This window comes from Anguilla anguilla, chromosome 14, assembly GCF_013347855.1.
Source record: "Anguilla anguilla isolate fAngAng1 chromosome 14, fAngAng1.pri, whole genome shotgun sequence".
NCBI lineage: Eukaryota > Metazoa > Chordata > Actinopteri > Anguilliformes > Anguillidae > Anguilla > Anguilla anguilla.
Window position 1 is genome coordinate 29,001,184 of NC_049214.1, and position 26,150 is coordinate 29,027,333.

Below are 26,150 nucleotides of genomic sequence, written 5' to 3' on the forward strand. Positions count from 1 at the left end.
TGAACTTATTTCTTGGAAACAACTGAACTCTGTTCTCGTTCCATTTATTTCAGTGCAAAAAAAGTCACGTTTAAGCATATAAATAATGGTGGTTTAAATAAAAATAATTTTCTGTTATTTTAACACGCAGTTGGAAACATTGTCTGAGCATCGGATATTTCCCTGCTTTTAAATTTATCTTAGCGGGTTTCTGGGCGCAATCTGTTTTTTAGTGTCTTTAGGCATCATATTCACTCAGTAGCAGCTGAAATATGATGTACAGACCATTAATGTAGCTGTGTATACTGAAACCACGGTTACACCCTGAAACCACGGTAACCTCTCCATGTTTTCAGGTGTATGAACTCCTCTTGGGTTTAGCTTAAGATTGAGAGGGAGGAGGCAGCTACCTGAGTCACTCAATTTAGTGAGCAGATCTGCCAGCTCATTGGTCAGCCAACAGACCCGCCCAGTCACTCTGCCAGCTCATTGGCCAGCTGCGCAGATCTGCCCAGTCACTCTGCCAGCTCATTGGCCAGCTGCGCAGATCTGCCCGGTCACTAAGCTAGCTCATTGGCCAGCTGCGCAGATCCGCCCGGTCACTCTGCCAGCTCATTGGCCAGCTGCTCCAGCTGCGCAGTCTCTCGGGGTCCCTGCTCGGTGAGCTCCGCGCTCAGGCGCCAGATGTTGACGGTGCCGTCGGCGTTCCCGGCAGCCAGGAGGCCGGGCTGCTGGGGGTTAAACTCCAGGCAGTACGTGGGGTGCCCCCCAGTGGCTTGATCGATGGAGGCGACGGGGCGCAGGGACCTCTGGTCCAGGTGGAAAATCTGCACTGTACCTGAGAGAAGCAAAAAATTTTATCTGCATAGAGCTTTTTCAACTCTCACAAAGACATGTTACAGGAAAACAGGAAAATTGAGAAAGACCAGGAGTCTGAACCCCTCAAAAAAGAGCAGGTGAGTTAACCCCACAGTGGGAAGAAAACAACACTCAAACAGCGGCGAGAAAAAAAAAAACTGCCTAGTGGGAAGAACTGGAGGACAACATCTATAGAGGGGGAGCCCATGCGCTGCCAGCCAGCCTGGTATCAGCAGTAAAAAAAAACAGACTAGATGATAATGTGGAAGCTACTGAGCCAGTAATCAGTGCACCTCATCCGCCATTTTACATCTGACTATGCGAGTGTGGGTCTCAGAATGATGCGTGTGGGAAAATGGGAGCAGCTGCTGGTGTGAGCCTGTGTGTCTCAGACACCAGCCCTCCTTCAGGCACGCGGACCGAACCATTTTCAGCTAAATACGGGGGGGAGTGAAGGGGATGGGAAGGTGAACTCATATTCACATTAAGAACCTGGAGTATCAGGCAGTACGATCGCGTCACTGAGATTGTTCCATTTCCTAGGATGCACCCCTTTTCTTCCTACGCGCTGGTCTCTGTCCAGGTTTAGCACAACAGGGGGTTTAATGTATTGTAACAGTGTGGAAATAAAATAGGCAAAATGGACCCACCTATCTCGCCTCTCTCTCTCTCTCTCTCTTTATAAAATCTGCTGCTTTTTCCTTCAATTCTCTCCCATTTTAAATGTCTAACAGCTCACATTGAGGCTAGTATCCCACCAGTGGCAAATATGAACCTGTGGGCCCCTGGCATGTTGCTAGGAGGAGCAGTGGAATTGTGCCCTGAGGGAGAGTTTAGTTTTGGTCTCTTTAAGGTATAAAAATGAACTTTCTTTTTCAAATTTGACATTTCTAATATTTACTTATAATGGATTTTTGATAAAATAAAGACAAAATATTAACTCAATAGGAGATCGCTGTATGTTGACCCTACAGTTCTGTGTATGTAAAGCACACTGGGACCAGATAGAAAGGAGAGGAGCTGTATCTGCATCTTAGCATTAGGACATCTTTGCTGGTACTTGACTCGTGGTGCACGATCAAAGAGTTCAGACAGTCAGTCAGGGTTGCCAGGTCTGCGGCTTTTGGGCCCAAATTGCACTACTTTGAAGATGAAATCACAAGTGAAGGAAAAGCCGGAGTTTGATGATATGACTGTAGAGGGGAGCGGTAAGGTGAGACGGGCACAGGAGGGTGAGGACAGGAACAGGAAGGGAGATTGCGGGGCGGGTGAGCGGCGGGTACCTAGCCCAGTGGCGGCGGCGAACAGCAGGGGGCGCGTTGGGGACCAGCGCACGGCGAAGACGTACGAGTCGCACACGCGCAGAGAGAGCAGCGGCTCGGCCTGCAGCAAGCTGTGCAGGTGGGCCTGACCGTCCGTCCCCGCGCTCACAAACAGGTTCCTGCAGACACACAACGCCGCTCGGCTCTCTAAACAAATCTCCCATAACATTTTCTCATTTCCATCACTGTTTCAGTTGGTATTTCCACTCGTTTATTGCAATGACTGAGTTGAAACTGAACCAAACTGTCTCCTGGAACTGTATCTTTCAATATCTCACCTTACAGTCAAGGGAGGTGTGTTACCTGTGGAAGGGGGGGTAATACAGGTACAGGTGTGTTACCTGTGGAAGAGGAGGTAATACAGGTACAGGTGTGTTACCTGTGGAAGGGGGGGTAATACAGGTACAGGTGTGTTACCTGTGGAAGGGGGAGCAGTACAGGTGTGTTACCTGTGGAAGGGGAGGTAATACAGGTACAGGTGTGTTACCTGTGGAAGGGGAGGTAATACAGGTACAGGTGTGTTACCTGTGGAAGGGGGAGCAGTACAGGTGTGTTACCTGTGGAAGAGGAGGTAATACAGGTACAGGTGTGTTACCTGTGGAAGGGGGGGTAATACAGGTACAGGTGTGTTACCTGTGAAAGGGGGAGCAGTACAGGTGTGTTACCTGTGGAAGGGGAGGTAATACAGGTACAGGTGTGTTACCTGTGGAAGGGGGAGGTAATACAGGTACAGGTGTGTTACCTGTGGAAGGGGGAGCAGTACAGGTGTGTTACCTGTGTAAGGGGGAGCAGTACAGGTGTGCTACCTGTGGAAGGGGAGGTAATACAGGTACAGGTGTGTTACCTGTGGAAGAGGGAGCAGTACAGGTGTGTTACCTGTAGAAGGAGAGCAGTACAGGTGTGTTACCTGTGGAAGGGGGAGCAGTGCACTGTGTGGACCGGGCCGCAGCGGGGAGAGAAGGAGAAGCGGGCAGGGGCACGCAGGGCCACACCCTCCCCCGCTGAGGTCACGCATGTCGCTGTGGCAGCCGTTGTGCGGGTGGAGAAGGAGCACTTGAGCAGCAGGCCTCCCTCAGACCCCACCAGAAACACGTCCGGGTCCCAGGGAGAGAGCGCCAGGGACGTCACGCCCACGCAGCTACTGCCCCGCACCTGCAGGGGGCGACAGACACCACCGCTAAAGCAAACCCACGTGCACTCCCGGCTCGTGAGCACACACACATACACACACACACACACATACATACGCACACACACGCGTACACAAACGTACACATGTACACATACAGACGCGTGCACACATGCACCCACACACATACACACGCATGCACACATGCATGGACACACGCACGCACACACAAATAGAAACGCTGCCTCTCACCAGCAGTGGGCGGGGCGTACCTCACCTTGCCAAGCGTGCCGCTGTGGGGCACCTGCTGGTGGAGCAGAGCGTACCCGGTGCTCAGCGCCAGCCTGCCATCCTCGCCCACATTCCACAGCAGGACCCTGCCCCCTGTGCCAGCGCTGAGCACCGCCCACTCCCCTCTACGGCCTGCAGGCACCCAGTGCACCTGCAGAGACACACGCAAATATTAACACACACAGCACACAAACATACACACACACACAAATACACACACACGCCTATATACACACACAAAAATATTAAAATACACACACAGCACACAAATATACACACACACACAAATACACACACACAAAAATATAAACACACACAAACATAAACACATGCAAATATACACACAGAAATATACACACACAAATGTACACACACACACACACATGTCTATATACACACACAGAAATATTAAAATACACACACAGAAATATAAATACACACAAATACAAACACACGCACATACCTACACACACAGAACTATAAACACACACACATACACAGACATGGAAATATGAACAAATAAAAATATAAATACACACACACTGTACATAAACATAAAAATATATACACTCATAGCCAAACAAAAACACACACACACAAATATAAACACATAAATATACACACAAATGTAAACATATATACACACATAGCCAGACAAACAGACACACACACACACATAATTACACGCAAATACACACTCCCAAATAAACCCACGCATGGCCAGGCAAACAGAAACACACATACTGTATACAAATAACTAGAAATACCGCCACGCAGTTGTATGCCTCCGCCAACCAGTAGCCATTTTGGATATAAAACGTCATCACTTCATCATTTTATCCTATTAGACATTTATGTGAAACTTTGTCATAATTAGCATATGAATTCTTAAGTTATGGCCAAAAACGTGTTTTGTGTGGTCACAGTGACCTTGACCTTTGACCACCAAGATCTAATCAGTTCATCCTTGAGTCCAAGTGGACGTTTTTGCCAAATTTGAAGAAATTCCCTCAAGGCGTTCCTGAGAATCTGGACGGACGGACAGACGGACAACCCGAAAACATAATGCCTCTGGCCACAGCTGTGCCGTCGCAGAGGCATAAAAGGGAGCAAACACAAAAAAATACAAACATACACATAACATAAATGTAATGTACACAAGCACGTAAGTACAGATTTAAGCACACACTCAAAAATATAACCATACATTCACACACATACGTGAATATGAACATACACACATACCCGCAGGCATGCAAATGCACACACACACGTACAAACACACAGGCGTGACAGCAGCTGCACCTGATAGACAGGGTCCCTGTGGGTGTCCTCAGACATGCCTGTCTGGGCCAGCACGACGTCCGGAGACCGACTGGTGTCCCAAACCACCACCTCCCCGCTGTACAGGCCCCCTGGAAACAGAGACATAAGAGCACATAATGGCACATTAAGGACAATGGGAGGCGGGTTTATGGTTTATAAGGACAAAGGGGAGGGGTTTAGGGTTTGTAAGGACAGAAGGAGAGGGGTTTAGGGAACAGGACAGGGAACAAATGTTTCGTACCTGCGATGAGGGAGGGGTGGGACGGGTGGAAGGCCAGGCACATTACAGCGGAGGCGGTGTCTATGATCGTGTCGGGACGTCCCGGGTCCATGCCTCGGCGCTCCAGGTTCCAGGTGCACACGAATGCCCTCTCCATGCTCCAGTCCCCATCATCCACCCTGCAGGGGCACAGAAATGATACCGCTGATTGGGCTACACCAGTCAGTAACTGACAGCCCAAGGTAGCTCCTCCTACCCCAGGGCTCCTCCTACCCAGGATCTGCCCTCAATATTTTATGGAGGGGGATGGGTGGCTGGCGTAGGAGACAGAAGGTGACGGGGGGGGGGGGGTTTGGATGCTCACCGGCCAAAGCCACAAGCGATGACAGAGCCAGTGCAGCTCCAGGACAGGCTGGTGGCCTGCAGGCCTCGGTCCTGCACATCGCGGTGGTGAAGCCGATGTTCACGCGACACCTGCACACACACACACACACATAAAGACAGAAACACACACACACACACACACACACACACACACACACACATAAAGACAGAAACACACACACACACACAAAGACAGACAGTGGCTATGAGTACACAGGCGCTAAACTAAGCTTCAGAGCGCACAGTCATGTGATGTGCAGTGCAGTATCCAATAAGGGGTCGATACATGACAACGGTGAAGGAACCGTACATTGGCTGGGGCCAGACAGCGGGGGGAGCAGACAGTGCATAAAGTGGGAACTTTTTTCCTTTTGATGAGCTGCATCTTTTGGCTCCATTTGTTCAGGAGATTTGTTTATCTGGCTCACTCATCTGTTCGTTTGCTACTTCTGGAAAGACTGAAATGTTGCTTGGTGCATCTTTGTTGGGTAGTGCTGCTCTCAATGCAAGGTGTCCACTTAGTTCAATGCTGTTAACAGGTTGATTGTTTAAATTTACCAGAATTACTTATTACATACTTGTAAAAAAACAGTTGTATGATCTAGAATACCTTCTTTTGCCTTTGTGCTTACCGTCTTGCTCCCCCTTGTGGACGTAACATGCATCATAGGGAGTACCCAAAAGAAATTCATGCCTATGCATGAATGATGCAATTTTGACATTTTAATGTATATTCTGCAATAAATATTCAAGTATATTCAAATGGTTCTTGGAAGTAAAATATTCAAATGTAGATTCTTTTTGGTTCAATTGACAGCCCTATCTGTTTTCTATTTGTCTGAATAAAGCAAAAAAAAAGTGGGGGACTTTCCAATCTCCTTTTTAAAATAATGTAAGCTGTATACGCTGATAAATATTTTCTAAATGAATAAAAAGTAAATGCTTATATTATTTCAAACAATACGTTTTAAAGTGAAGACCGCCTTCCCCACCGTTTCATGCCTCTCTTCCCAGTTGACTTGGAAACCATCGAATGCGTGACTCCGGGCGTTTTTAACCAGCTCCTTCACCACAGTGTCCTCAATTCCCCGCAAAAAGTCCACCAGTCCGGGCGGGTCGGGGAGGTCTCCGCAGTCAGGGAGGTACTGGCCCGCGAGCGGCTCATCTGGGTCGGTCTGGGTTCCGCATTCCGAGCTGCGCACGGCCTGAACTCCGGACTCGGCCGTCTCCAAGGGTACCGTTTGACAGCCTCTCTTAAGGTAAAGCGGGGGAAAAAAAAACAAAAAAAAAAACACTTTAAATAAAATCTCAATGCCTGCACTCAGTCAAAGACTTTTACAGACACGTGTTCATAACTCACAATGAAAATACAAGTCCTCCTTTAAAAGAAAAAAGTTGTGTGATGATTTTGGCGCTCGTCAAACCAGCCTAACTATGTTAGAAAAGTAAATAATTCTGCAATAAAAATAGCATTTAAATATTAATCAATAATGAACAAATGACTGAATCCACATCTTTGCTCATTTTTTAAATTTCAGAGTATATTAACATTTCAGTGACTTATTAATATTCATTTGCCATCTGTATATGATGCGTGTCCAATGCACATTACTTTTTACCTGTTATGAAAGCAGGATATTTACAGAAGGAATCTGGGTGTCACAGGTAACTACATGTAGTAGAATCTGTAAATATTTTGAGCCCAATATATGTTCACGGGTTGGCTTTCCTGTTAGTGTTAGCTAGTTGGTCCACTGGATATTGTTGGACATAGCAGGCGGGTAACTATCAGAGGCCAACACTAGAATACTGCTGTAACTGTAAGGAGAACATTTCTCCACCCATGTATTTACCGTTTCATTGCACAGAAACCAGCAGTTCCACACTGCAGGATTCACGCAAGGAAACGGTCAGAAATCGACCCCCACCCAGGATAAGCCATAGATAAGAATTCTATGATCATCAGGTCACAACGGGGTCAGAAACACAAATCAGTGTAGCAGTGTTTGCAAATGTTGCCTCTGGGTGACAACTCACCTCAGTGGAATGACCACTGATGTTCAGCACAGCATGCAGTGCATACAGACTTTAAAAAATTACAGTTGTACAACATAAAGTGTAAAGTGTGCATGTGCCAGATATGGCTCAGACTTTAAAGACTGAAATGCTTGCATCATAAGTCTATTAATGCAGTGGTACCCAAAAAGAGTAAAAGAGGTAACAAAATTAATTAACTGATCAAATTAAAGATCTATGTGAATTTAAAAAAAAAAAAAAAAGACGTGCCCAGGAAACCACTGTGTTAAATACTGACACCGTGGATTCGTGGCAGTTAACGTTACCACATTTGCTTTTTTCGGATAGCTACCTAGGGGCTCCCTGATATCTAACTGCCAGGCAACTGCAATTATCAGCTAATGCGAGGCTTGGTGACTAAGCTTCCGAGCTAACCACTTCATGTACGTCCAGTAGATAGCTAGCGACAAGTGCAACGGAAAGAAAGTTGCTTATCACTGTGTTACCTTATACTACAATCTAACTAGCAAGCATATCGCGCTTAATACAATTAGCGGCGGTGAGCAGCCAATTTAACTTATTTGGCTTGCTCGATGACTAGTTAGCCAAATTAACTTACCGAATCGTGTTCAGACTGATTTGACTTCCTCCACGACGATTCGGTGCCGACTGTCTCCAAGGTCTCATCCGTGAACATAGCTAGTAACGTTTTCTAGTGGGCTACGCCAGTTTTCAAATCACGAAAACAATGACTATTGATAGCTAGCAAGCTAAATATTTATTTCGCACTATGAAATCTCATATTCCCAATTCAGTACAGTAACGTTATTCAGTTCGTTTATTGAGTAGGGTGAGTCACACTCAACGACAAATACAACACTAATGTTGGATCACTTGTTAAATCTGAAAGAACCACCGTGCATGTATTCTGCAGTAACTACTACTACTTCCGGATGAAGCTTCCGTTACCCTGGAGACAGCGCGAGCTCTTTGTTCAGTTTTTTTTCGCTTCTCGTTCTGCGCACGCTGTAACAAATCTTAATTTTTATGCTCGTCTAAATGTAAAACCAACATATTATGTCGAAAATAACCAGCAACGTAGTTTATAGTTTATTCTCTAATATATAGTCGATGATTTATACGTGGATGGCTATTTTTCGAACGGTATAACAGAATGCGTAGCTTGCAAAACAGATGTGCACGACAAGCTCGCTCTCGGATGCAGGCGTGTTACGAATTGAGATTGCACCCCCTGCCTCTAGGCGGCGTCGGATTCAGGGTTTTTTTTTTAACACAGTTGTGTGTTGCGAATAAACACGAGACAGAGAATACATTGTATCGAACCGTACAGCGTAATCATGTTTGCGTTTTGACAATTTTCAAACAGAATTTTAATTTTTGTGATGAGATTAAATCCTTTAATATGCGAAATGGAAGTGCACCTAAAATGGCTGTCACTGCTACGAAGTCAACAAAATGACAGGAGATCAAACGCACCGAAATGAAGCTCGTAGCTCTATTGCTTGGTACGTTACGAACCCCCAAGAAACTAGTTTTTGCAATAGCCTACTTAACAAAACAATGCCTACTTAGATGGTAACATAAATTCCAAATAGTCTACGTAAAACACTATGTAAATACACTTTATTTATACCATTCATTTGAATCACAGTTCATTGTTGGGAATGAAGCAGGTTTTAAAATGTCGTGTCACAACCTTCTATGTTGGCAGACAGCAGACGAATGAGAACTTGGATGGGGTCCCATGCGGAGCACCTGTTACCATAGAAACCTCGAACTAAGCATAATTCATTCCTTTACTGGCACAAATAGAATGTTCTCTTGTTGCTTAATATTTATAGCTTTTATTTTTGGGGGCTCAAGTTTCATTTGTAAGTTCTAAAAACCGTAGATAATCGCCAGACTTCAATGACCAGACTGCGTCGGCAACAATCTGGCATGTTTCAGCAAGATTAGCATACGTTGATTTTCCCTCTTTAGCTGGTTCCAAAACGACATACATGTGGGTAACTTGTAATTAGTCATTTACATTGCATTTGAGAATACGCTCTTATTTACAGCAACTCGCAGGTTACATTTTCTAACAGTCCATTTATAAAACTGGGTATTTAGTAAAGCAATTCAGATTAAGTACCTATTCTCAAGAATACATCCTCAGAATCCCAGCGCAATATAAATCACAACCATCGTTACAAGCGTTAATCGTGGCTCACCGGGACCAACATTGACCAACTCTGGTTTAAAGTTACAGCCTATAGCACTGACAAAAAACCCTCAATTAAAAAAAAGTATATAATTCATTACAAAAAGGAAAGTAATGTTTGTCACAGGATTAGAGCATGATACACAGTAAAGTATATTAAAAAATTGCACACATTTGACTGTTCTTTGCTAACCACAGGATAACATTGGGGTTCAGATCTAACTACCAAAAACGTACTGAAACTTGTGTGTACACATTTAATTTTATTGTAACAAAGCAACTTGTACACTTGAATGCCTTACGTGAGCAGGTTTTCTTTCCAGTGGAAAAAAGGGCAAACAAAGATTAAATGTAGATTCCATGTATGTCTCTACAGGCTCATTTTAATTATTTAAATATTCCATGAAGCAGCTGGGCTCAAAATTACAAGAATTTTTTTTTTTTTTTTTTTAGTTTTCTTTTTCTTTATTAAAAATGTCATTTCAAACCTCATGGATGTCTGTAAAACATTACAATGAAAATGAAAATCAATGAACATAAACCCCCTGACGTTGATGGTGGGAAAAAGAAAATGCAGACTTAATCCCACTCCCTATTCAAACACCCACACCCCCCCTCTCCTCCCCACATACTCTGCGATAAGCCCCCCATCCCTACCTCAATATTAACCCCAAAACAATATTACAAGAGGAACAGGAAACTGGAAGAGGGTGAAAAAAGCTGGCTTTTCTGGTTTGTCCAATTGATTACATGGGAAAACCAGTGTCAACTCCAAGGGTCTACTCTGCACTGGAGAGGGAAAGAAGGAGGAAAGGAAAAAAAAAAAAAAAAAAAAAAAAAAAAAAGGAAGGATGCTATAACTAGCAAGTAACCACTGCACCATGGCTTGGCTTTTTTTTTTTTTTCTTTTTTTTTTTTTTAACAACCTTAAACAGGAAGAAAAGGAAAATGTATATATAAACGGATTTCTTTTTTCCTTAAGTTTATTTTTTTCTTTAAAGTCTACATAAGACAGCGTGCAGAATTATTCATCTTTATTGTTACTGGTCTTGATGGAGATGATACACGGGACTTGAAGAGATTGCCACTAGTTTTCCGATGCAAAGTCTGTCCAGGAGAAATGCTCGTGTTAGACATGGCAAGAGGACAGGAAAAGGCTTGGGCAGAACAAGGAGACAAAAAATTCATTTAAAAAACAAAAAACAAAACAAAAAAACCCAACAAAGCATCTTTGCTCCCAAGGATTAGAAGAGAATTAAAAATGGGGGAAAATGGGAAAGAACGTGGTGGAAATGTCCTTTTCTGGGAGCCTAATCGTCCTCGCCGTCGTCCTGAAACAGAGAGAAAGCTCGTTACCGTCTCGGCACCGCACTCGGTTTCACAGTCACATGCAGGAGGACAGGTGGCCCACAACGCTCACCTCCCCTTCCTCCCCGTCATCATCCTCTTCATCCTCCTCTCCGTCGTCCTCATCCCCCTCTTCGTCGATGTCCTCGAGACCTTCCTCCTCTTCGTCGTCGTCGTCGTCGTCCTCGCCCTCTCCTTCTTCATCTTCCATGTCTGGGACCTGGGGAAGAATGGGAGGTGTTAAGGAACAGTCAAAGCAAAGACAGCTGGTCACTGAAAACAAGAGCAGTATCATATCAGACAGAAGCAGAATATTCCAATCACCACTGCTTTTATAGATTTTTACCATAAAGCAATGATTATAGCCACACAATTTGTCCATTTTAAAAATGAGCTTGCTGTAATACAAGCGTCTATTCACTAAGGATTCAGATGTAAATTGGTGCATTTTCTAGAGGTGTAGCGGTATACAAAAATCTCAGTTTGGTATGTAGCTCGGTTGACTTCACAGGTGGGTACATGTATATATTTGCTATGAAAATGTTAACAGAGGCTAAGTGCCTGTAGTTTGTTGGGGGAAGAAAAGGCACGCTTGCAAATAAGTCTCTTTCTTTCTTAAATATGAACATAGGTAGGTAATACAAAAAAAAATGCATTGTCAATATTGCTGCAACAGTAGTTTGCGTAAAACATATGCAGATTTGCACCCTATACAACTGTTGGCAGATCCGCTGCGATAAACTCCAGGGGCGTTTGTTACGGCTCTGGCTCGGGCTGAATCTGCAGCGAGGCTACTGGAATGTCATTGGGGGGGGGGGCTCGCCTTCCAGACTGTTGTCTACTCACTCCAACAGACAGGCACAACTCAGGCGACTCAGGTCCGAGTTACCATTTTCAATGCGTCGGCAGCAACTAGGAGTGTCAACATCGGCTAAAAATGACATTTGAACATTCCTTCAAAGAGGGGAAAAAACCCCCACATACACTAATATTAACACATATTCAAATATTAAAATTTTAAATGTCAAACTGCATGTCAGAATTTATACAACTCTTGGGCTGTGTCAATTGCCTGTTATGCCCACAAGACAGCCAACCAATACAAAGAGACATAACTAGCGAAGTATTAACGCATGGCAAAAAGATGAAAATGCGAGGCCATTTTAGCTCACCTAAAATAAATGTTAACGTGGAAAAAGGTAAACTTAACTGGTTAAGCATTTTATGCCAATGTCAGGTCTGCCGGTTCTTTGCCAAAAACACCAGACAGTCCACTTGTGAAGGGGCCAGTGCCTATCTCTCATATTCCCAGTGGAGGAAAAGACACATTCCAATCACACCAAGAAACCAGGGAGGAAATGGAAGTGCCTCATCCATTCAGTAACAACATAGCAACTACCCAAATGACCCAACCACTTTGTTTTCAACAGTAGAGATACTAAAACACATTTATTTCTGGTTCAGCACAACCCAAATTGAAAGGAAGACCATGGCAATAATTTTTTCTCTATCTATCGAATACAAATGTGCATTTTTGTGCTCGAAAGTTTTAAAAAAATAAATAAATAAAACTATTCGAAAAGCATTCGAACCATTGTTTGCCACTCCCAGCAGTAACACACCTGGGGACTGGAGTTCTGGCTTCTAATTTGAAATTGCCATACAGACAACTAACATCTGGTCCTTCGCAAATGTTAAGTCATCTGGGGAAACTCAGTTTTGAATTAAAGTTCAATGCAGAAAAAAAAAGGAAAAAAAAAAAGTTCTGCACATGCATTACAGCAAGACAGTAATTGCTAGGTTTGCATTACATACCGAAACGAAAGTCTCGTACTAAACAGTTTGGTACAAAACAAGTACTGTTACACCCCTAGTATTTTCCCCATCACTTGCTTCCTTACCAGGTAGTACTGAAAGGGATTGGGGTGGGGGGCGGAGCCTTACCAGGTAGTACTGAAAGGGACTGGGGTGGGGGGCGGAGCCTTACCAGGTAGTACTGTAGGGGACTGGGGTGGGGGGTGGAGCCTTACCAGGTAGTACTGTAGGGGATTGGGGTGGGGGGCGGAGCCTTACCAGGTAGTACTGTAGGGGATTGGGGTGGGGGGCGGAGCCTTACCAGGTAGTACTGTAGGGGATTGGGGTGGGGGGCGGAGCCTTACCAGGTAGTACTGTAGGGGATTGGGGTGGGGGGCGGAGCCTTACCAGGTAGTACTGTAGGGGACTGGGGTGGGGGGCGGAGCCTTACCAGGTAGTACTGTAGGGGACTGGGGTGGGGGGCGGAGCCTTACCAGGTAGTACTGTAGGGGACTGGGGTGGGGGGCGGAGCCTTACCAGGTAGTACTGTAGGGGATTGGGGTGGGGGGCAGAGCCTTACCAGGTAGTACTGTAGGGGATTGGGCCAGATGTCGTCCTTTATGACCTCTCCCAGCTCGTCGGCTCCGGCGTCGGAATGATCGGTGAACCAGGTGAAGAAGCTCTCAGGCTCTTCGTGTTGCCTCTTCTTCCCCGCCTTGTTCTGCGTCTGACCGGCACGCTTCGTCAGGTCCTGGGGGCACGGGACCAGATTTTTAAAATTTAAATAATGCAGCAAGTGTGTGGGGAGGGGCAGATTCACAAAGGAGAATTAAGGAGTTTGGAGTATACATTTTACTGTGAAACTCCCCCTCCCATGCAAAGTACACCTGCGCAACATCATCTTCATGACATCCGCACTAGTTTAAGGCAGTATTAAGTTAGCATTAATGAATGTCCTACACAAAGCAGGTCTTGCATATCAGACCACACAGACCGTTCTACCTCTGTGCATAAACTCTGGAAAAGGTGGCCGCAACATGAACCGACAAAACCACCAGGACAACACCCACCTTTCCTGCTTTCCATTTGATCTCTGTGGACTTGGAAGAAGGATCCCCGCTTTCATTCAGGTGGAACTCTTTGGATAAAACTTTGTTTTCGAAGTATGGGTTTTCGTCAAAGTACTAAAAAAAGAAGATGCAAAGAATCCCAGGTGAGCCAAAAAAATGTTATGACGAAACCAATCAACCCCAAGAGCAGAATGCATTGTTCAGTGCAAGATGTTCACTGAGGAGTGCTGCTACTTACGAAATCTATTCTGTAACCCGACTTGATGTCTTCAAACTCTGTCACCTCCACTCTGGTCAAGTAATGAAGAGCTTCCTCATCTTCCTCACCGAGAAGAGCAGAGACTGGGGAGAGAAGGCAGAAGTCAGCAGTGCTAGAGTCTTATGGCCAGCAACAGTTACTTTTTCATTGGTCAATCATCAAAAAACAAAGCAGTCTTGCACCGCGGTACGGTGAAGGCTGCGAGACAGTTTGCAAAAAAAAATCTGCTGCGCATCACATCAGATTTCTACCATCTCGCAATACACCAGTCACACAAGGGAGTCTCTGTCCAACTGTACAGCATACCTGTACTTATAAAAACCATAACCCTGTGTGCTACCCTACAGAATTAACACACAGCAAAAATCACCGCCAAGGACAGGCACTATAAAGCAGTATGAAGAGTAGATACAGAGACCATTAAACACTGTGAGCATTGCTTAAGAGTAAAGCACACGTGCACAGACGGACACAAACACACAATCGTTTCGGGAAGACTCACCCTGTGGGTGATTGACGAACGTCGTGACCCAGAAATTGGGGATTTTGGCGATCAGTTCTGACCGCTTCTGGAAGAAGGGCTGGCGTAGCTTGTTGTATTTCTGTTCTACTTTCAAAATCTCCTCGCTGGCCTGTTCGTTCAATCTGCAGAGGTGGACAGGAGTCGCGGAGAAATCCATTCAAATTTTGCCATTTGATGGACCAAGGACAACATTAACAGACCATTTATTCATTTCAAAACAATGTATAACTCTGGTTAAGTTAATAGCAACGTACATACTTGCATACAACAACCTACTTGCGAACATTGTGCATGCACTTGCATTACACAAGATCTGAAAAGCTAATAATTCATATAACCGTTTTTTTAAATACAACACAATAAACCAAGAGAAATTGGCCGTGTGTTCCTGTAAATCGTGAAAAGGGTCATTTACCTGTCAATTTCGTTCTGTACTTCGTCGATGTGTTCGATGGCTTCCTGTTGCTCTTTTTCTAAAATTGGGATGGAAATTGGAGGGAAATTAGTTTCTTGTGTCAGTTTCAATTAATCGGAAATTGTGCAGGAAAACATATGCTTGATTTCACAAATGGACAATATATACATATACATACCGTGAAAAACAAGAACACGACCAGTAAGAAAAGTTTATACAACCACAAAATTCCTAATTGGACGTCGCGCTACGTTATAACTTGTTCCCTATACTGGACCGATTACTTTTGGGAACATTAAGTGGGATATAAATCAGAACATTTCCGATGCTCACCTTTTGAAAAGTTGTTATCTAGCACCGTTAAGTTACCTACGAAGCTAATTCATTGCAGTTGGCTGAGGAGGTAAATACGCACGTAGGCAAAGATGAATACTGACAGAATTTTGATACCTTCACGGTAGCAGCGAGTCGATGGGTCATAATTGATCAATTAAAAGCGCACATACCATGTTCTGCGCCAAATTAAAGCGTAACAGACTGAACTCAGTCAAGTTGTCTAACCTAGCTAATATAACCCACGGTGCTCTGATGCAGCTTCCTGCTGCCGCTCGGGGCCGCGTGGTTTGAATGAGGGAGGCCCTGGGCATGCTGGGCTCTGCGATTCTACTCACTACGCGTCTACCGGCAGGGTCAATCCCGCCGGCCGCTCGTCTGCGACCTTAAAACACAATGCGCGGTTCAAAGAGTTCGCTGTCGAACCTATTAACACGCTCACACAAGATCTCAGAGGGGAGCCGGTGGTGTGTAAAGTTATTTATTCCTGTATGGTTTTCAAATGCATAATGGTGGCGGAGCCGCACGACAATGCTCGCCGTGCTGGGCCTCGCTCTGAGCGGCAATACATCTACATAAGGGAAATGTTTGCGTCCCCCACGCATTCGGCCACAGAGTGTATTTTGGGGGGACAACATAATAAACTGTAGCTCTAGTCTAGAAAATACTAAACAGGAGAGAACGTTCCAGCTCCGAACATGCGTCTGACACAATGAATCTTGAGCAGGAAACATGGCCTCCACTAGCCGCTGTCTGATTCCCAGTCGCACGCAACATTCAGCGCTATCGGCCACGACCGTACTCTCCCACATCTACAACCACTTGCGATTCCACGGCAAAACTACAGCTGATCAACCAGCCCGACAATTTCAAGGTGAATCGCATATAAAACAAAAACGATATAAACAAGCGAAAATGGCGGTGCTGCGAAGGCCGCCATTCCTTACCGGAGGTCTCGTCCGCTCCGTCATGGTTTGAGTTCAGCTCCTTTCGACTCACTTTCGCCGCCGAGGCCGACATGGTTTTGTCGCAGACTGTGAATTTGTAGCTTCAGAATATGTATTTTCCTCTCCTTAGGTCTCTCCGCGAGGAGAAAACGTGTTTCTACCTTAGCTGTAGAAGTGCGAATAAAACGTGTGTCGTGCTTCTCCACAATATAAACGCGAGAGACGGCTCAACACACACACTCACTTCCAACCACCACCACAGAGCTCGAGCTCACTCACGCGCTCCCTTTTCCTGATGCACGCGCCTCGCGAATGAAAATCGAACGGACAACTCCGCCTCCGGGAGGACGATTTACAAACCGCGGCTCGCTCCCGCTGGTGACACCTCATTGGCCTTCCTCAGGTAAAGGGGCGGTAGGGCCCAACAAAAAGGGGTGGGTTTTCATAATCCAACACCCAAGTAACGTTAAATTATGGAAACAAGGCCGCGTTTCTTTTCTCTTCACACACAAAGTTACTCGCATTTGATTGGTCAAAAATTCAAGCAGGGAACAATTATGCCAATCATAGACTAGTGCGCCACGTATTCGATGTGTGAAACAACTGGCCCAAACAAAGCTTTTGAACTCGCGCGTACCACTGCGTCTTGCCTGCTGGATTTAATGCGCGCTCGCCTTTATGCGTGTGCACGTTCGTCTTCGTCTCATGAAGAGGACGTCACATGTTAATTCCTCCCTCTACTTTTTTCGTCTGAAATTTAAATGTCCTACGGTCTCCACCCTCCCTGCACTGTGCTTCGGAAAATGGTGCATTGTTGTTCAGTGCCGTAGCTCCATTTTCAATGACTAATAAGATGGACAGCTCAGTTATATAACTAAGCTTGTTGTTTCGTTTGAAACGGTTTCCAATGCATTTTTAAATACTGGGTTATGGCGTCTATCACCGCGTTCTCAAGGGTCACGGTGGGGTTTCTTTAGCTACCTAGCTAGCCAGAAATCTCGCGTCTATACTTATCATAGGGCATTAGCTACGAAAAAGTGGTGCCCTGGCTTCTGACCAACACATTTATTTCCAGATTTTGAAGTATTGTTAAGTTGATGGATTGAAATTGACTAACGTATAGCATGAAAAGGGGGATGAAGGAGGATGGAGATTTGCAACCAAACCATTGATGCGTTTAAATTTCATCTCTTAAATGGGACTTGTCTGCAAACTTTTTTTTTTAAGTCACCATGTTTCAGATCATGATCACACACGAGAGAGAGAGAGAAACTACATTTTTTGCTGTTTTCTCTGTAAAGCATCTTTGTGACAAATATGTCTCTGTAAAATAAACAAATAAAATGGATTTGAATACTGTTTACAATGTGGGCATCTGATCCATTGTACTAAAAAAAAAAACTCTAGAAAGCCAGAGCTAGATATAAGTAACCAAATCAGTGCCATCATAGAGATGCATGCCCCAAGACCTGCAAAACAAAGGAAACATTGATTGAGGTGTCATCTGAAAAGGTGGAGTTACACTCTGGATTACAGGTATTATGGGCTGAAGTACTGGAAGTAGTGAACAAAAAAACAAGGAAACGTGTGGGTTGCTGGGTGTCTCATCCCAGTAAGGCACTGTAATGCATGAATGGTATAAAATGTGGGGCATACCAGTGCTGACTCTGACCAGCAGTCCCACAGGGAGATTTACAGTGGGCTCTAGCTTTGCCCGATGAGTGGAGGGGTTCAGCCCAAAGGTTTGAGGAGCATGATGCTGATGTCACGTTTCAATGCCATTCTGTATTTTGGGGGAGCCATTTTCAAACTGGCAATCTAACTTGACGACCGAAAGAGGGGGTCCAACTGGGAGGGGGTTAAGGAGGGGAACGTGGGCCGGTTGGCGGCCGCACATGGTTCGTTTGTAGCCCAGCCGTAAGGATAGGTTCACAGTTGTGTTTAGCGAGCCGCCTTGCAACTAGGCCACGGAGGATCCACACAAGACTGGCAAAAACCGCCCCTAGGCTTTTCCACCACACTGACCACTGCAGCTAATGGTCCAGCATGTGCCGCCTCACTGCGTCTTTCTAAACCTGGAGTCTCTCCTGAAAGGACTGCAGCTGAGTGTTAAGGCTTTGACGGCCTCTACAGGCCACACCCCACCTTGTACCTGGACCCGGTGAGGCAGGCTGTTGGCTGAGATCACCTCCAATCTGCTTAGCATAACGGGAGATCTGTCACATTCTAAAGCAATGGAACCTCCACATATACATATATGCGCATGACTTAACAGGCTCTTTTACCCAGAAAGCCTTGCAGTATAGCTGATTCACTCAGATCAATGTATTCACACAATCAGTATATATGGCAGATCAGGGGTCAAGTGTATCTCTGATCAGGTCAGGAAAAAATGTGAAATTCTGTGACATAACTGAAACATTTTTATAGAACATCATAGAACATTATGGACATTAGTCAGTATATGAACTGAATTTAAAATAATTTCTGAATAGACCGAGTAACCTCTAGAGCCTTTCGGTAGTATTTAAACAACATAACAGTATTTAAATAAGTAAATAAAAATATAAATATCATCTTGACTCAACTGAAAATGTATCATGGATTTACTAGTATTGCCTATATTGCATGTAAAGCAGAACATTCTCAGTCTCCCTCTTGCACCCACTGTGGAACTCAACATATTTCTACAAGAACAGAAATACATTTGGCAAGGGAAAATCAGGAACACATTTGAACATTTTTATTAATTCAAAAATGTATAGAGATATTGCATAAACCATAAATACTGAAGGGCAGTAATATTTCATGAATAAATAAATACAGCAACTTGTTCAATAGCAGCTCATTCTGTCTGAACTGAAACCGATACAGTCATATTGGATAAACTCAGGGACAGAGAGACCCTATAAACCACCACACATTTTATCTCCCTGCTCTAGGCTCAAAACACAGGGCAACAGACTTTAAACAGACTGATCTACCGAGACCGATCTAGTTTTCCAGAGAAACAGAATTATTGCTTAAGGTTAACGTCCCCTATAGCCAATATTGCACAGCACATATCTATCCACTTTTTAAGCTATGTGGGGACACAATATTAATTAAATTTAAAACAATAAGGTAATAGTCCACAATACAGTATGCCAAGTTTTGGGGGGAAAAAAACCATTTTAACGGTAGATCTAACCTTACAAAAATGGAAGCTCTAAAAAAAAGTTTAAAACGATTTCATTGAAAGGACTTGCTGATATGCATATCGAAAGAAAACCCTGTTCCACAAAATTAAAGGGACAGATTTTCATTAAAAACAGAGCACAGCAGAGCTGAGATCGATCCAGAACAAGACTCAATCGCTACAGAAAAATGGCATTACTGCGCACTCAAAGCCCCTCACAGCTGGGCACAAGGCTCCTGAAATGAACCGCTTTCTTTTTTTCCTTTTTCAAAGGCAGATTTTTGATTCTTCAGGATTACCCCGTTGTGATTGTAGGCCCATCCCGATGATAATGCGCCCTCCTCTAACTGGTCTGAATGCTGGAGCTGTGGCTGGTGCTGAGGAGTCCTTGTTGTGCAATGGCCAGGAGGGCGGGGGGGGGGGGGGGGGGGGGAGCTGTGACTAATCACAAGACACCGTGCAGGAATACCCATCTACGGCTGGCAGTGTAGTCAGTATAGTAGTCAGAAGTAGACTCTGGTCTGTCGATGTGAACTGGGTTTTGTTTGCCTGAGATGATATCACAGCAATATGTTGTGGGAGAGCCAGACAGATAAAACTCACATTTAGTTTTTCCTGCAGACTGCACCAATCCCACAAACCAGAAATGAGTTCACAAATGACAGCACATCTTAAAAAAGGGAGTAGGGTTTTGACTGAGTTGAGGTACAAGTTAACGGACTCCTGGGGAAGAGGAGTCTGGGAACACTACTGCATGGAATAGCAGAGACAGCTCAACTAACCACAACCATATCATATTTAGAATAACTTTTTTGCACTGACACAGGTTAGGGTGTTAATACATTATATTTATAATAACTTTCCCCCCCTTAGAGTCATTCTCTCCGATCTCCCTCCACTCCCTTCTGAAATTCCATTGCCCAGAATCCACTGCTTTGAGGAAGACTGAAGCAATGTGCAAGCTTTATTTATTTTGTGGATAATTCTGTTTCTGGATACCTGGCTGTCAGTTGACCCTGAATGCACTATGTAGACTGGGGGAGAACCTTCTGGCCAATCAAACGACACCATCCAACCAAGCAGACGTAAGCCAGACAAAGTCATCTTGCAAACTTGGATGACGGATGCATCTTTCCCCAATCCTCATACAAAAAATGTTACCTGAAAGTCTCATCTACAAACCACCAATCTCATTGGCTGACAGTTTTTAAACTCGATTCCTGGACCCCCCTCAAAGCCAAGGGGCCGAATTCAATCTTCGGCAAGGCCGTGACAGAAGAGTCAGTAAGAGAACAGTCAGAGAGTTAAAAAGTGAGGCAGACAGTTAGTGGCACATTCCTTCAATTCCTCACTCTTCCCTCCCCGTGTGTCAGAGATAGGGACTTTCTATATCTGACCACTTCCCCGTATAAGCAACTGGCCAATCAGTGTGCAAGTTGGTCCGACTGTAGATGTGTAGATTTTCTATGCGGGGCAGAAACACGAAACCAAATTGCCCGGTCAACAGATGGAATGTTTGTGATATAGATCTGGCCAGTCCTGTCCAATGGTCCATAACCATCTCCATTCCCACCCATTAGACACCACTTAAGAGCACTGACTACTATTAGAAAAGAAACAAACAGTTCTCAAATATTCATTAAATAATTCTTCTTCCATACACTAATTGTCCATTTTGATGAGTAATATGCTTCATTTAAAATTTTCCAAGGATCTGGAGGAGAGTTTTCAAATTTTACCTGCACCCAAAACATGAAAGTGTGTTTAGATGCCGGTTTGACCCAGGCCTGGTGGGGAGATATGGGAGGGAGAGTACTAGGCATGGTCGTTGGGCTCTCTGAAATACATCTGTTCCCAGGACACGATCCCCCAAACGCAAAAGAAGCTCCAGAGGTTGGCAGGGGCCCCGCGATCGAAGGGGTTCTGGTCCGCCCCACAGTGGCGCAGGTACGAGATTCGCGGGCGGGACATGAACTCCCAAGTGGTGGCATTATGGGAGATCAAGTACAGGTGCGAACCGAGCAGCAGGACCACCACTACCGAGACCACGCCCATAATGGAGGCAGCAGCCAATAGGAGCCCATTGCCACGCAGCCAGAGGTCCCAGGTAGGGGCGGGGCTAAACCCAGACCTGGAGAAAGAAAGGGAGGGAGAGAAGGAGAGAGAGAGGGAGGGAGATAGAGACAAGTGACCTGAAGGTTCCTTAGCACTGTGATTACTTAAAGATGGATTTGTGTGGGGTAGGGAGGGCTATGCTGGCCAAAGTGCTACCACCGAGTTTTGCATTCTTGCAAAAACAGAATGAAATAAATTAAAATTAAACAAATAATTTCGTAACATGCTTCTCTTGGTGGTAGTCTGCACTCACCAGGCTATGAAGAGCCCCCAAAACAGGGCCAGCAGCTGCACCCCCAGGTACAGGACAAACCAGCGGTGGTTCCGCTCTCCCACACAGTTCTCTATCCAGGGGCAGTGGTGGTCATAGCGACGGACGCAGTGCTTACAGGTTTGGCAGTGCTTGGCTCTCATTGGCTGCTGCAGAGGGGGGCGGAGGGAATAGTAAGGAAGTATCTTTAATAAAGAGGGTGTTTTCATATTCATAAGGGTTGGAAAAGGGGGGGGGGGGGTGTTAATCTCACTTAATTTAAGTCTATTCAAGACATACATTTAAATTAAATTCATGAACTGAATAATGCATGTAAAGTGCTACAAAAATGGGGATATTACTGGATGTGTTGCAAGTCACCCTGAGCCTGTTAAATAACACACACACACATGCACCCACACGTGCGCATGCATGCACACACACACACACACCACCTTACTAAGCAGCAGAACAGGTGACTCCCACCTGGGATTCGAACCCAGGCAGCCCTACCCCCCTGGTACACTCCCCAGTGCATGCAGGCCCATCTCCCCCCCGGGTCCAGACCCAGTACCTGCAGTAGGCAGAGGCTACACCGCCGCTGCCGGAGGGACTTGGCTGACTGGGAGAGCATGTCCTGGTGCTCCTCCCCAGTGCCCAGGGTCAGCTGCAGGGCACAGGACAGCACACAGTGAGAGAATGGCAGGCAGAGGTGGGTAACCCGGCTTCAATGAGTAAAAAGACTGACCATGTATTTGCTCCACCACCATGCACTAAACCAGCTGATTACAATAATTAGGTCTCCTATCATGCTGAAGAGTTATGCTAATTAGAGTCAGCTGGTTTAGTGCATGGTGGTGGAGCAAATACATGGTCAGTCTTTTTACTCTTTGAAGCCGGGTTACCCACCTCTGATGGCAGGTACCGCACAGACAAGGAAATTCAACTAGCTCTGCCAGCTAGCATGTGGAAACGCCTGACTACTGTTAACACTGAGAAGGAGGGTACATCAAAATCAAATTAGATCAAATTTATTTTTTATAGAATCTTTCTTAACAAGTTTCTCATCATCTTTTTAAAATATGAACGAAGAAGCCGGGTTCACACAAGAACACCTGCTTCTTTTCATAGTGTATGGCTAAGCTCACACAGAGTGGAGTCGGAGGAAGACCGTTCATGATCAGCTTTATCATGCAGTCCACAGGTTTCTGATCAACAAGCATAAGATAGCGATGAAACACAGACCGCTGTCCGACTGAACCCTTCCATACCTTGGGCGACTTTATCACCAATTGCACATCACCCCATAGAGGTACAGTCCAGATTTGATCCGATCCATGCACTACAGTGTGCTGCCTTAACTGAATGAGTCACCCCCCCTCTCTCTCTCTCTCTCTCTCTCTCTCTCCTCTCTCTCTCTCTCTCTCTCTCTCTCTCTCTCTCTCTCTCTCTCTCTCTCTCTCTCTCTCTCTCTCTCTCCTCCTCCTCCCCCCCCCTCCCTCCCTCCCTCCCTCCCTCCCTCCCTCCATTTATTTCTTCAGGAAAGCCCCAGTTTCTCGTTCTCTTCTTACTGACCTTAGCCTCACCATCGTCATCGTCGGCCAGCACGAAGCCCGGGTCCATAAGCGAGACAGCGAAGTAGAGCAGCACCGACAACAGAACCAGCGTCACAAACAGCACCGGCTGCGCCAGCTCGCCCGTCTCCTCCTGCTTCCGCAAGTCTGTCACGACACACAAACACAAGGGGCACCTGCTTGTCCCCCATTAGTTCCCCTTTTAAAAAACAACAACAACTGTGCCCTCGACAGGGTGGAGAATTGTGGTTGTCACACAGAACTTTAATTGCAAGCTTTTCTTGCTGTGCAAGGTAACGGAGTTGGATAGCTATTCGCGAGGTCAGTGGAAAAATAAATTAAAGTAAATATTTGGTAAATTTGTCATCTTTACCAGGGTTGGGGATGAGTTGATAAGTCGAAATTCAATTAATTAATTGCATGTTAAGTGTCCTGCATGGCTTGGACGTTATCTGCACATCCAGGGCATGTCTCCTGTCTATACTAGCCTCCCGGGGGTGGAACGAGCTTCCCAGCGCAGTCAGAACAGCAGAAACCCTGCCCATATTCCAACAGCTAAGACTTCACCTCTTCAGACTGCACCATGACTTTCCTGATCCCTTCCAGATAACCTTTCATCCTATCTTTCCTGGGATTTCCCCTTGAATGATGATATAGTTACCGCTATGTACAGATAGGGTGTTGTCAAGTGGTATTGTCTTTAGTTGCCATAGAAATCGTTGTTTGTCAGGTCAACATTTCACTCATAGATTATTAATGAGCCTCTGGTGATGTCACCTCTTAGTGATATCACATTTTTTGTATTCCTGAGAGTCACACTGAATGTTCTCCACTTCTGTACGTCGCTCTGGATAAAAGTGTCAGAGAATGCAATGTAACATCTTTACAAAACATTATGGCATTTTCAATTAAGTCATCACATATCATTTAGATTCATAAACTGACTCAACTGAAAATCGACTGAGTCCAACCCTGGCTTTTACACAAATGAATTAACTGAGCAACGGCTCACTGGCTGGCTTGAACTGTCAGATGGCGCCCCTTTGCAGATGATTGCATGAAAGCGAACGGTTGAGTGAATAATGCAATGATAGCTCTTGTATAACACTGTGGGAACAGACAGCACAAAAGAACATTTCTTTAGATTAGGGCAGCCCAACACTGTTCATGAAGATCTACCATCCTGTAGGTTTTCACTCCAACCCTAACAAAGCACACCTCATTCAACAGCTAGAGACTGAGCTGCTAATGAGTAGAATCAGGTGTGCCAATTAGGACTGAAATGAAAACCGACTATATATAAACTTACACACACATATACATTTTATATGTATTATTTTGGTAAGGAGATGGGGAGAAAGCTGAATGCCTTTTCAGAAATTATGCGTTTGGTGTAGTAAATTTTATTTACTAAGCCTCGTAAGGAAGGCAATCCATGCTCTTTTGCTGAATCAACAACCGTTATATTTGTTTCATTTATATTGTTTATGTATTGTCATTATTTATCTTCACTTCAGTATTACTAGTCTATATAGCTGAAAGATATTTATAAGGCTCATTATTATAATTTTATTTATTGGACCCAATCTCCTAACACAATTGTAATGTGCCTAATCTATGTTTTGTGCTAAACTGCATAACAAGGATACCAAATCGTATATAATGCATACACAATGTTTCACTAGAAGGTAGTGACTTGCAGGCCCACTCGGGCTGGGGACCATAAGGTGCATGACACTTTAAAAAAATATTAATCAATCAATCATATAATAACAATAAACAGAAATTGCTGGTAGATACTGTTAGCTATCTATCTGGTTAACGAGCCTAAAGAAGAATGACTTACCCGTGTCGTGAAGGAAGAGTATCAGTGTTGTCACCCATGTCAAGATAACATGTGCGGTCCTCACAAGGAACCCGGACCCGAACACATTCTTAAACATCGTAGCATCCTCACCAATGTGTGCTCTTCAACAGATTATGTACGGTAGCTAACGCTAACGAGCTGGTTACGGTTACATCTCAGCGAACAACTGACATTTAATTTCATTCTGTCATGCACTCCGACGGGCTAGTAAAATGACTCCAATTAAGTCATTTCATTGTGCCTCCTTAGGAAGGGGCGACCAATGCAGAACTAGTACCTCGGTATTTTCAAAGCAAGCACAACCGAGGAACGCCCATCCCAGATCTATGAGATAACTACACAGCTAACAATTAATTTCTCACCCGAGTGATTCACCTCGGTGTGACACGAGTAGGAAGCTTCTAAAATAAAAGCAGCTCAGACCATCGGGATTTTCTGGTCCACTACATTACACAGCGAGCACTAAATAGGCTTGTTTTGTGTTTGTGTTGCTCTCCGCCGTTGGTCAGATAGCCGTGTCTATTGGTCAAGATAAATCACGTGGTGCCGTAATGCACGGGAATTTCAGCGGGATTAAGGTAATGCCACACTGAAACCATGAGGGCGCTATGTGTATTCTATTCTAATGGACCACAGCTGCACTTCTCCCCAAGGCTTTCTTTCAGTTCTGGCTATTACATTCCTTCGAACGGAAAAAACACACCCACAGAAATCACCCGCTAGATTCTA

The 26,150-nt window shown here is 44.9% G+C and overlaps 3 protein-coding genes across 4 annotated transcripts; all 3 read right to left on the minus strand.

Moving 5' to 3' along the window:
* Window positions 1-28: 28 nt before the first annotated feature.
* dync2i2 (dynein 2 intermediate chain 2) lies at window positions 29-8,756 on the minus strand. Its single transcript, XM_035391058.1, has 9 exons — window positions 8,145-8,756; window positions 6,502-6,762; window positions 5,490-5,599; window positions 5,147-5,304; window positions 4,885-4,994; window positions 3,566-3,730; window positions 3,067-3,311; window positions 2,121-2,278; window positions 29-817 (listed from the first exon to the last, which is right to left on the minus strand). The coding sequence occupies exons 1-9, from the start codon at window positions 8,220-8,222 to the stop codon at window positions 579-581; spliced, it is 1,524 nt and encodes a 507-aa protein (XP_035246949.1). The 5' UTR covers window positions 8,223-8,756; the 3' UTR covers window positions 29-578.
* A 1,236-nt stretch (window positions 8,757-9,992) lies between these two features.
* Window positions 9,993-16,770, minus strand: setb (SET nuclear proto-oncogene b). Its single transcript, XM_035391088.1, has 8 exons — window positions 16,438-16,770; window positions 15,158-15,215; window positions 14,722-14,864; window positions 14,199-14,302; window positions 13,961-14,074; window positions 13,471-13,641; window positions 11,170-11,316; window positions 9,993-11,080 (listed from the first exon to the last, which is right to left on the minus strand). Exons 1-8 carry the CDS (start codon window positions 16,508-16,510, stop codon window positions 11,060-11,062), a joined length of 831 nt encoding a protein of 276 aa, XP_035246979.1. The 5' UTR covers window positions 16,511-16,770; the 3' UTR covers window positions 9,993-11,059.
* A 3,259-nt stretch (window positions 16,771-20,029) lies between these two features.
* On the minus strand, window positions 20,030-25,984 carry LOC118212789 (probable palmitoyltransferase ZDHHC12). Of its 2 annotated transcripts, none has more exons than XM_035391090.1 (5): window positions 25,401-25,984; window positions 23,556-23,730; window positions 22,555-22,647; window positions 21,984-22,150; window positions 20,030-21,746 (listed from the first exon to the last, which is right to left on the minus strand). In XM_035391090.1, exons 1-5 carry the CDS (start codon window positions 25,436-25,438, stop codon window positions 21,431-21,433), a joined length of 789 nt encoding a protein of 262 aa, XP_035246981.1. In that variant the 5' UTR covers window positions 25,439-25,984; the 3' UTR covers window positions 20,030-21,430. The 2 variants fall into 2 exon arrangements, with proteins under 2 accessions (XP_035246981.1, XP_035246980.1); XM_035391089.1 differs by having other exon boundaries at window positions 23,556-23,701; window positions 25,401-25,953.
* Window positions 25,985-26,150: the final 166 nt, after the last annotated feature.

Bases quoted from the DNA above. Each gene is read 5' to 3' on its own strand.
- LOC118212789 (XM_035391089.1), bottom strand. From the start codon at position 25,497: ATGTTTAAGAATGTGTTCGGGTCCGGGTTCCTTGTGAGGACCGCACAT. The intron at 22,648-23,555 runs GTCAGTAAGAAG...TGTGCCCTGCAG, and splicing joins ATGACGATGGTGAGGCTAAG to CTGACCCTGGGCACTGGGGA. The intron at 22,151-22,554 runs GTACTGGGTCTG...CCCCCTCTGCAG, and splicing joins GTAGCCTCTGCCTACTGCAG to CAGCCAATGAGAGCCAAGCA.
- dync2i2 (XM_035391058.1), bottom strand. From the start codon at position 8,222: ATGTTCACGGATGAGACCTTGGAGACAGTCGGCACCGAATCGTCGTGG. The intron at 5,600-6,501 runs GTGGGGAAGGCG...GTGTGTGTGCAG, and splicing joins GGGAAGAGAGGCATGAAACG to GTGTCGCGTGAACATCGGCT. The intron at 818-2,120 runs GTACCCGCCGCT...TGCTTCTCTCAG, and splicing joins CGCCGCCGCCACTGGGCTAG to GTACAGTGCAGATTTTCCAC.
- setb (XM_035391088.1), bottom strand. From the start codon at position 16,510: ATGTCGGCCTCGGCGGCGAAAGTGAGTCGAAAGGAGCTGAACTCAAAC. The intron at 14,075-14,198 runs GTAAGTAGCAGC...TTCTTTTTTTAG, and splicing joins CGGGTTACAGAATAGATTTC to TACTTTGACGAAAACCCATA. The intron at 11,081-11,169 runs GTGAGCGTTGTG...TCTCTGTTTCAG, and splicing joins ATGACGGGGAGGAAGGGGAG to GACGACGGCGAGGACGATTA.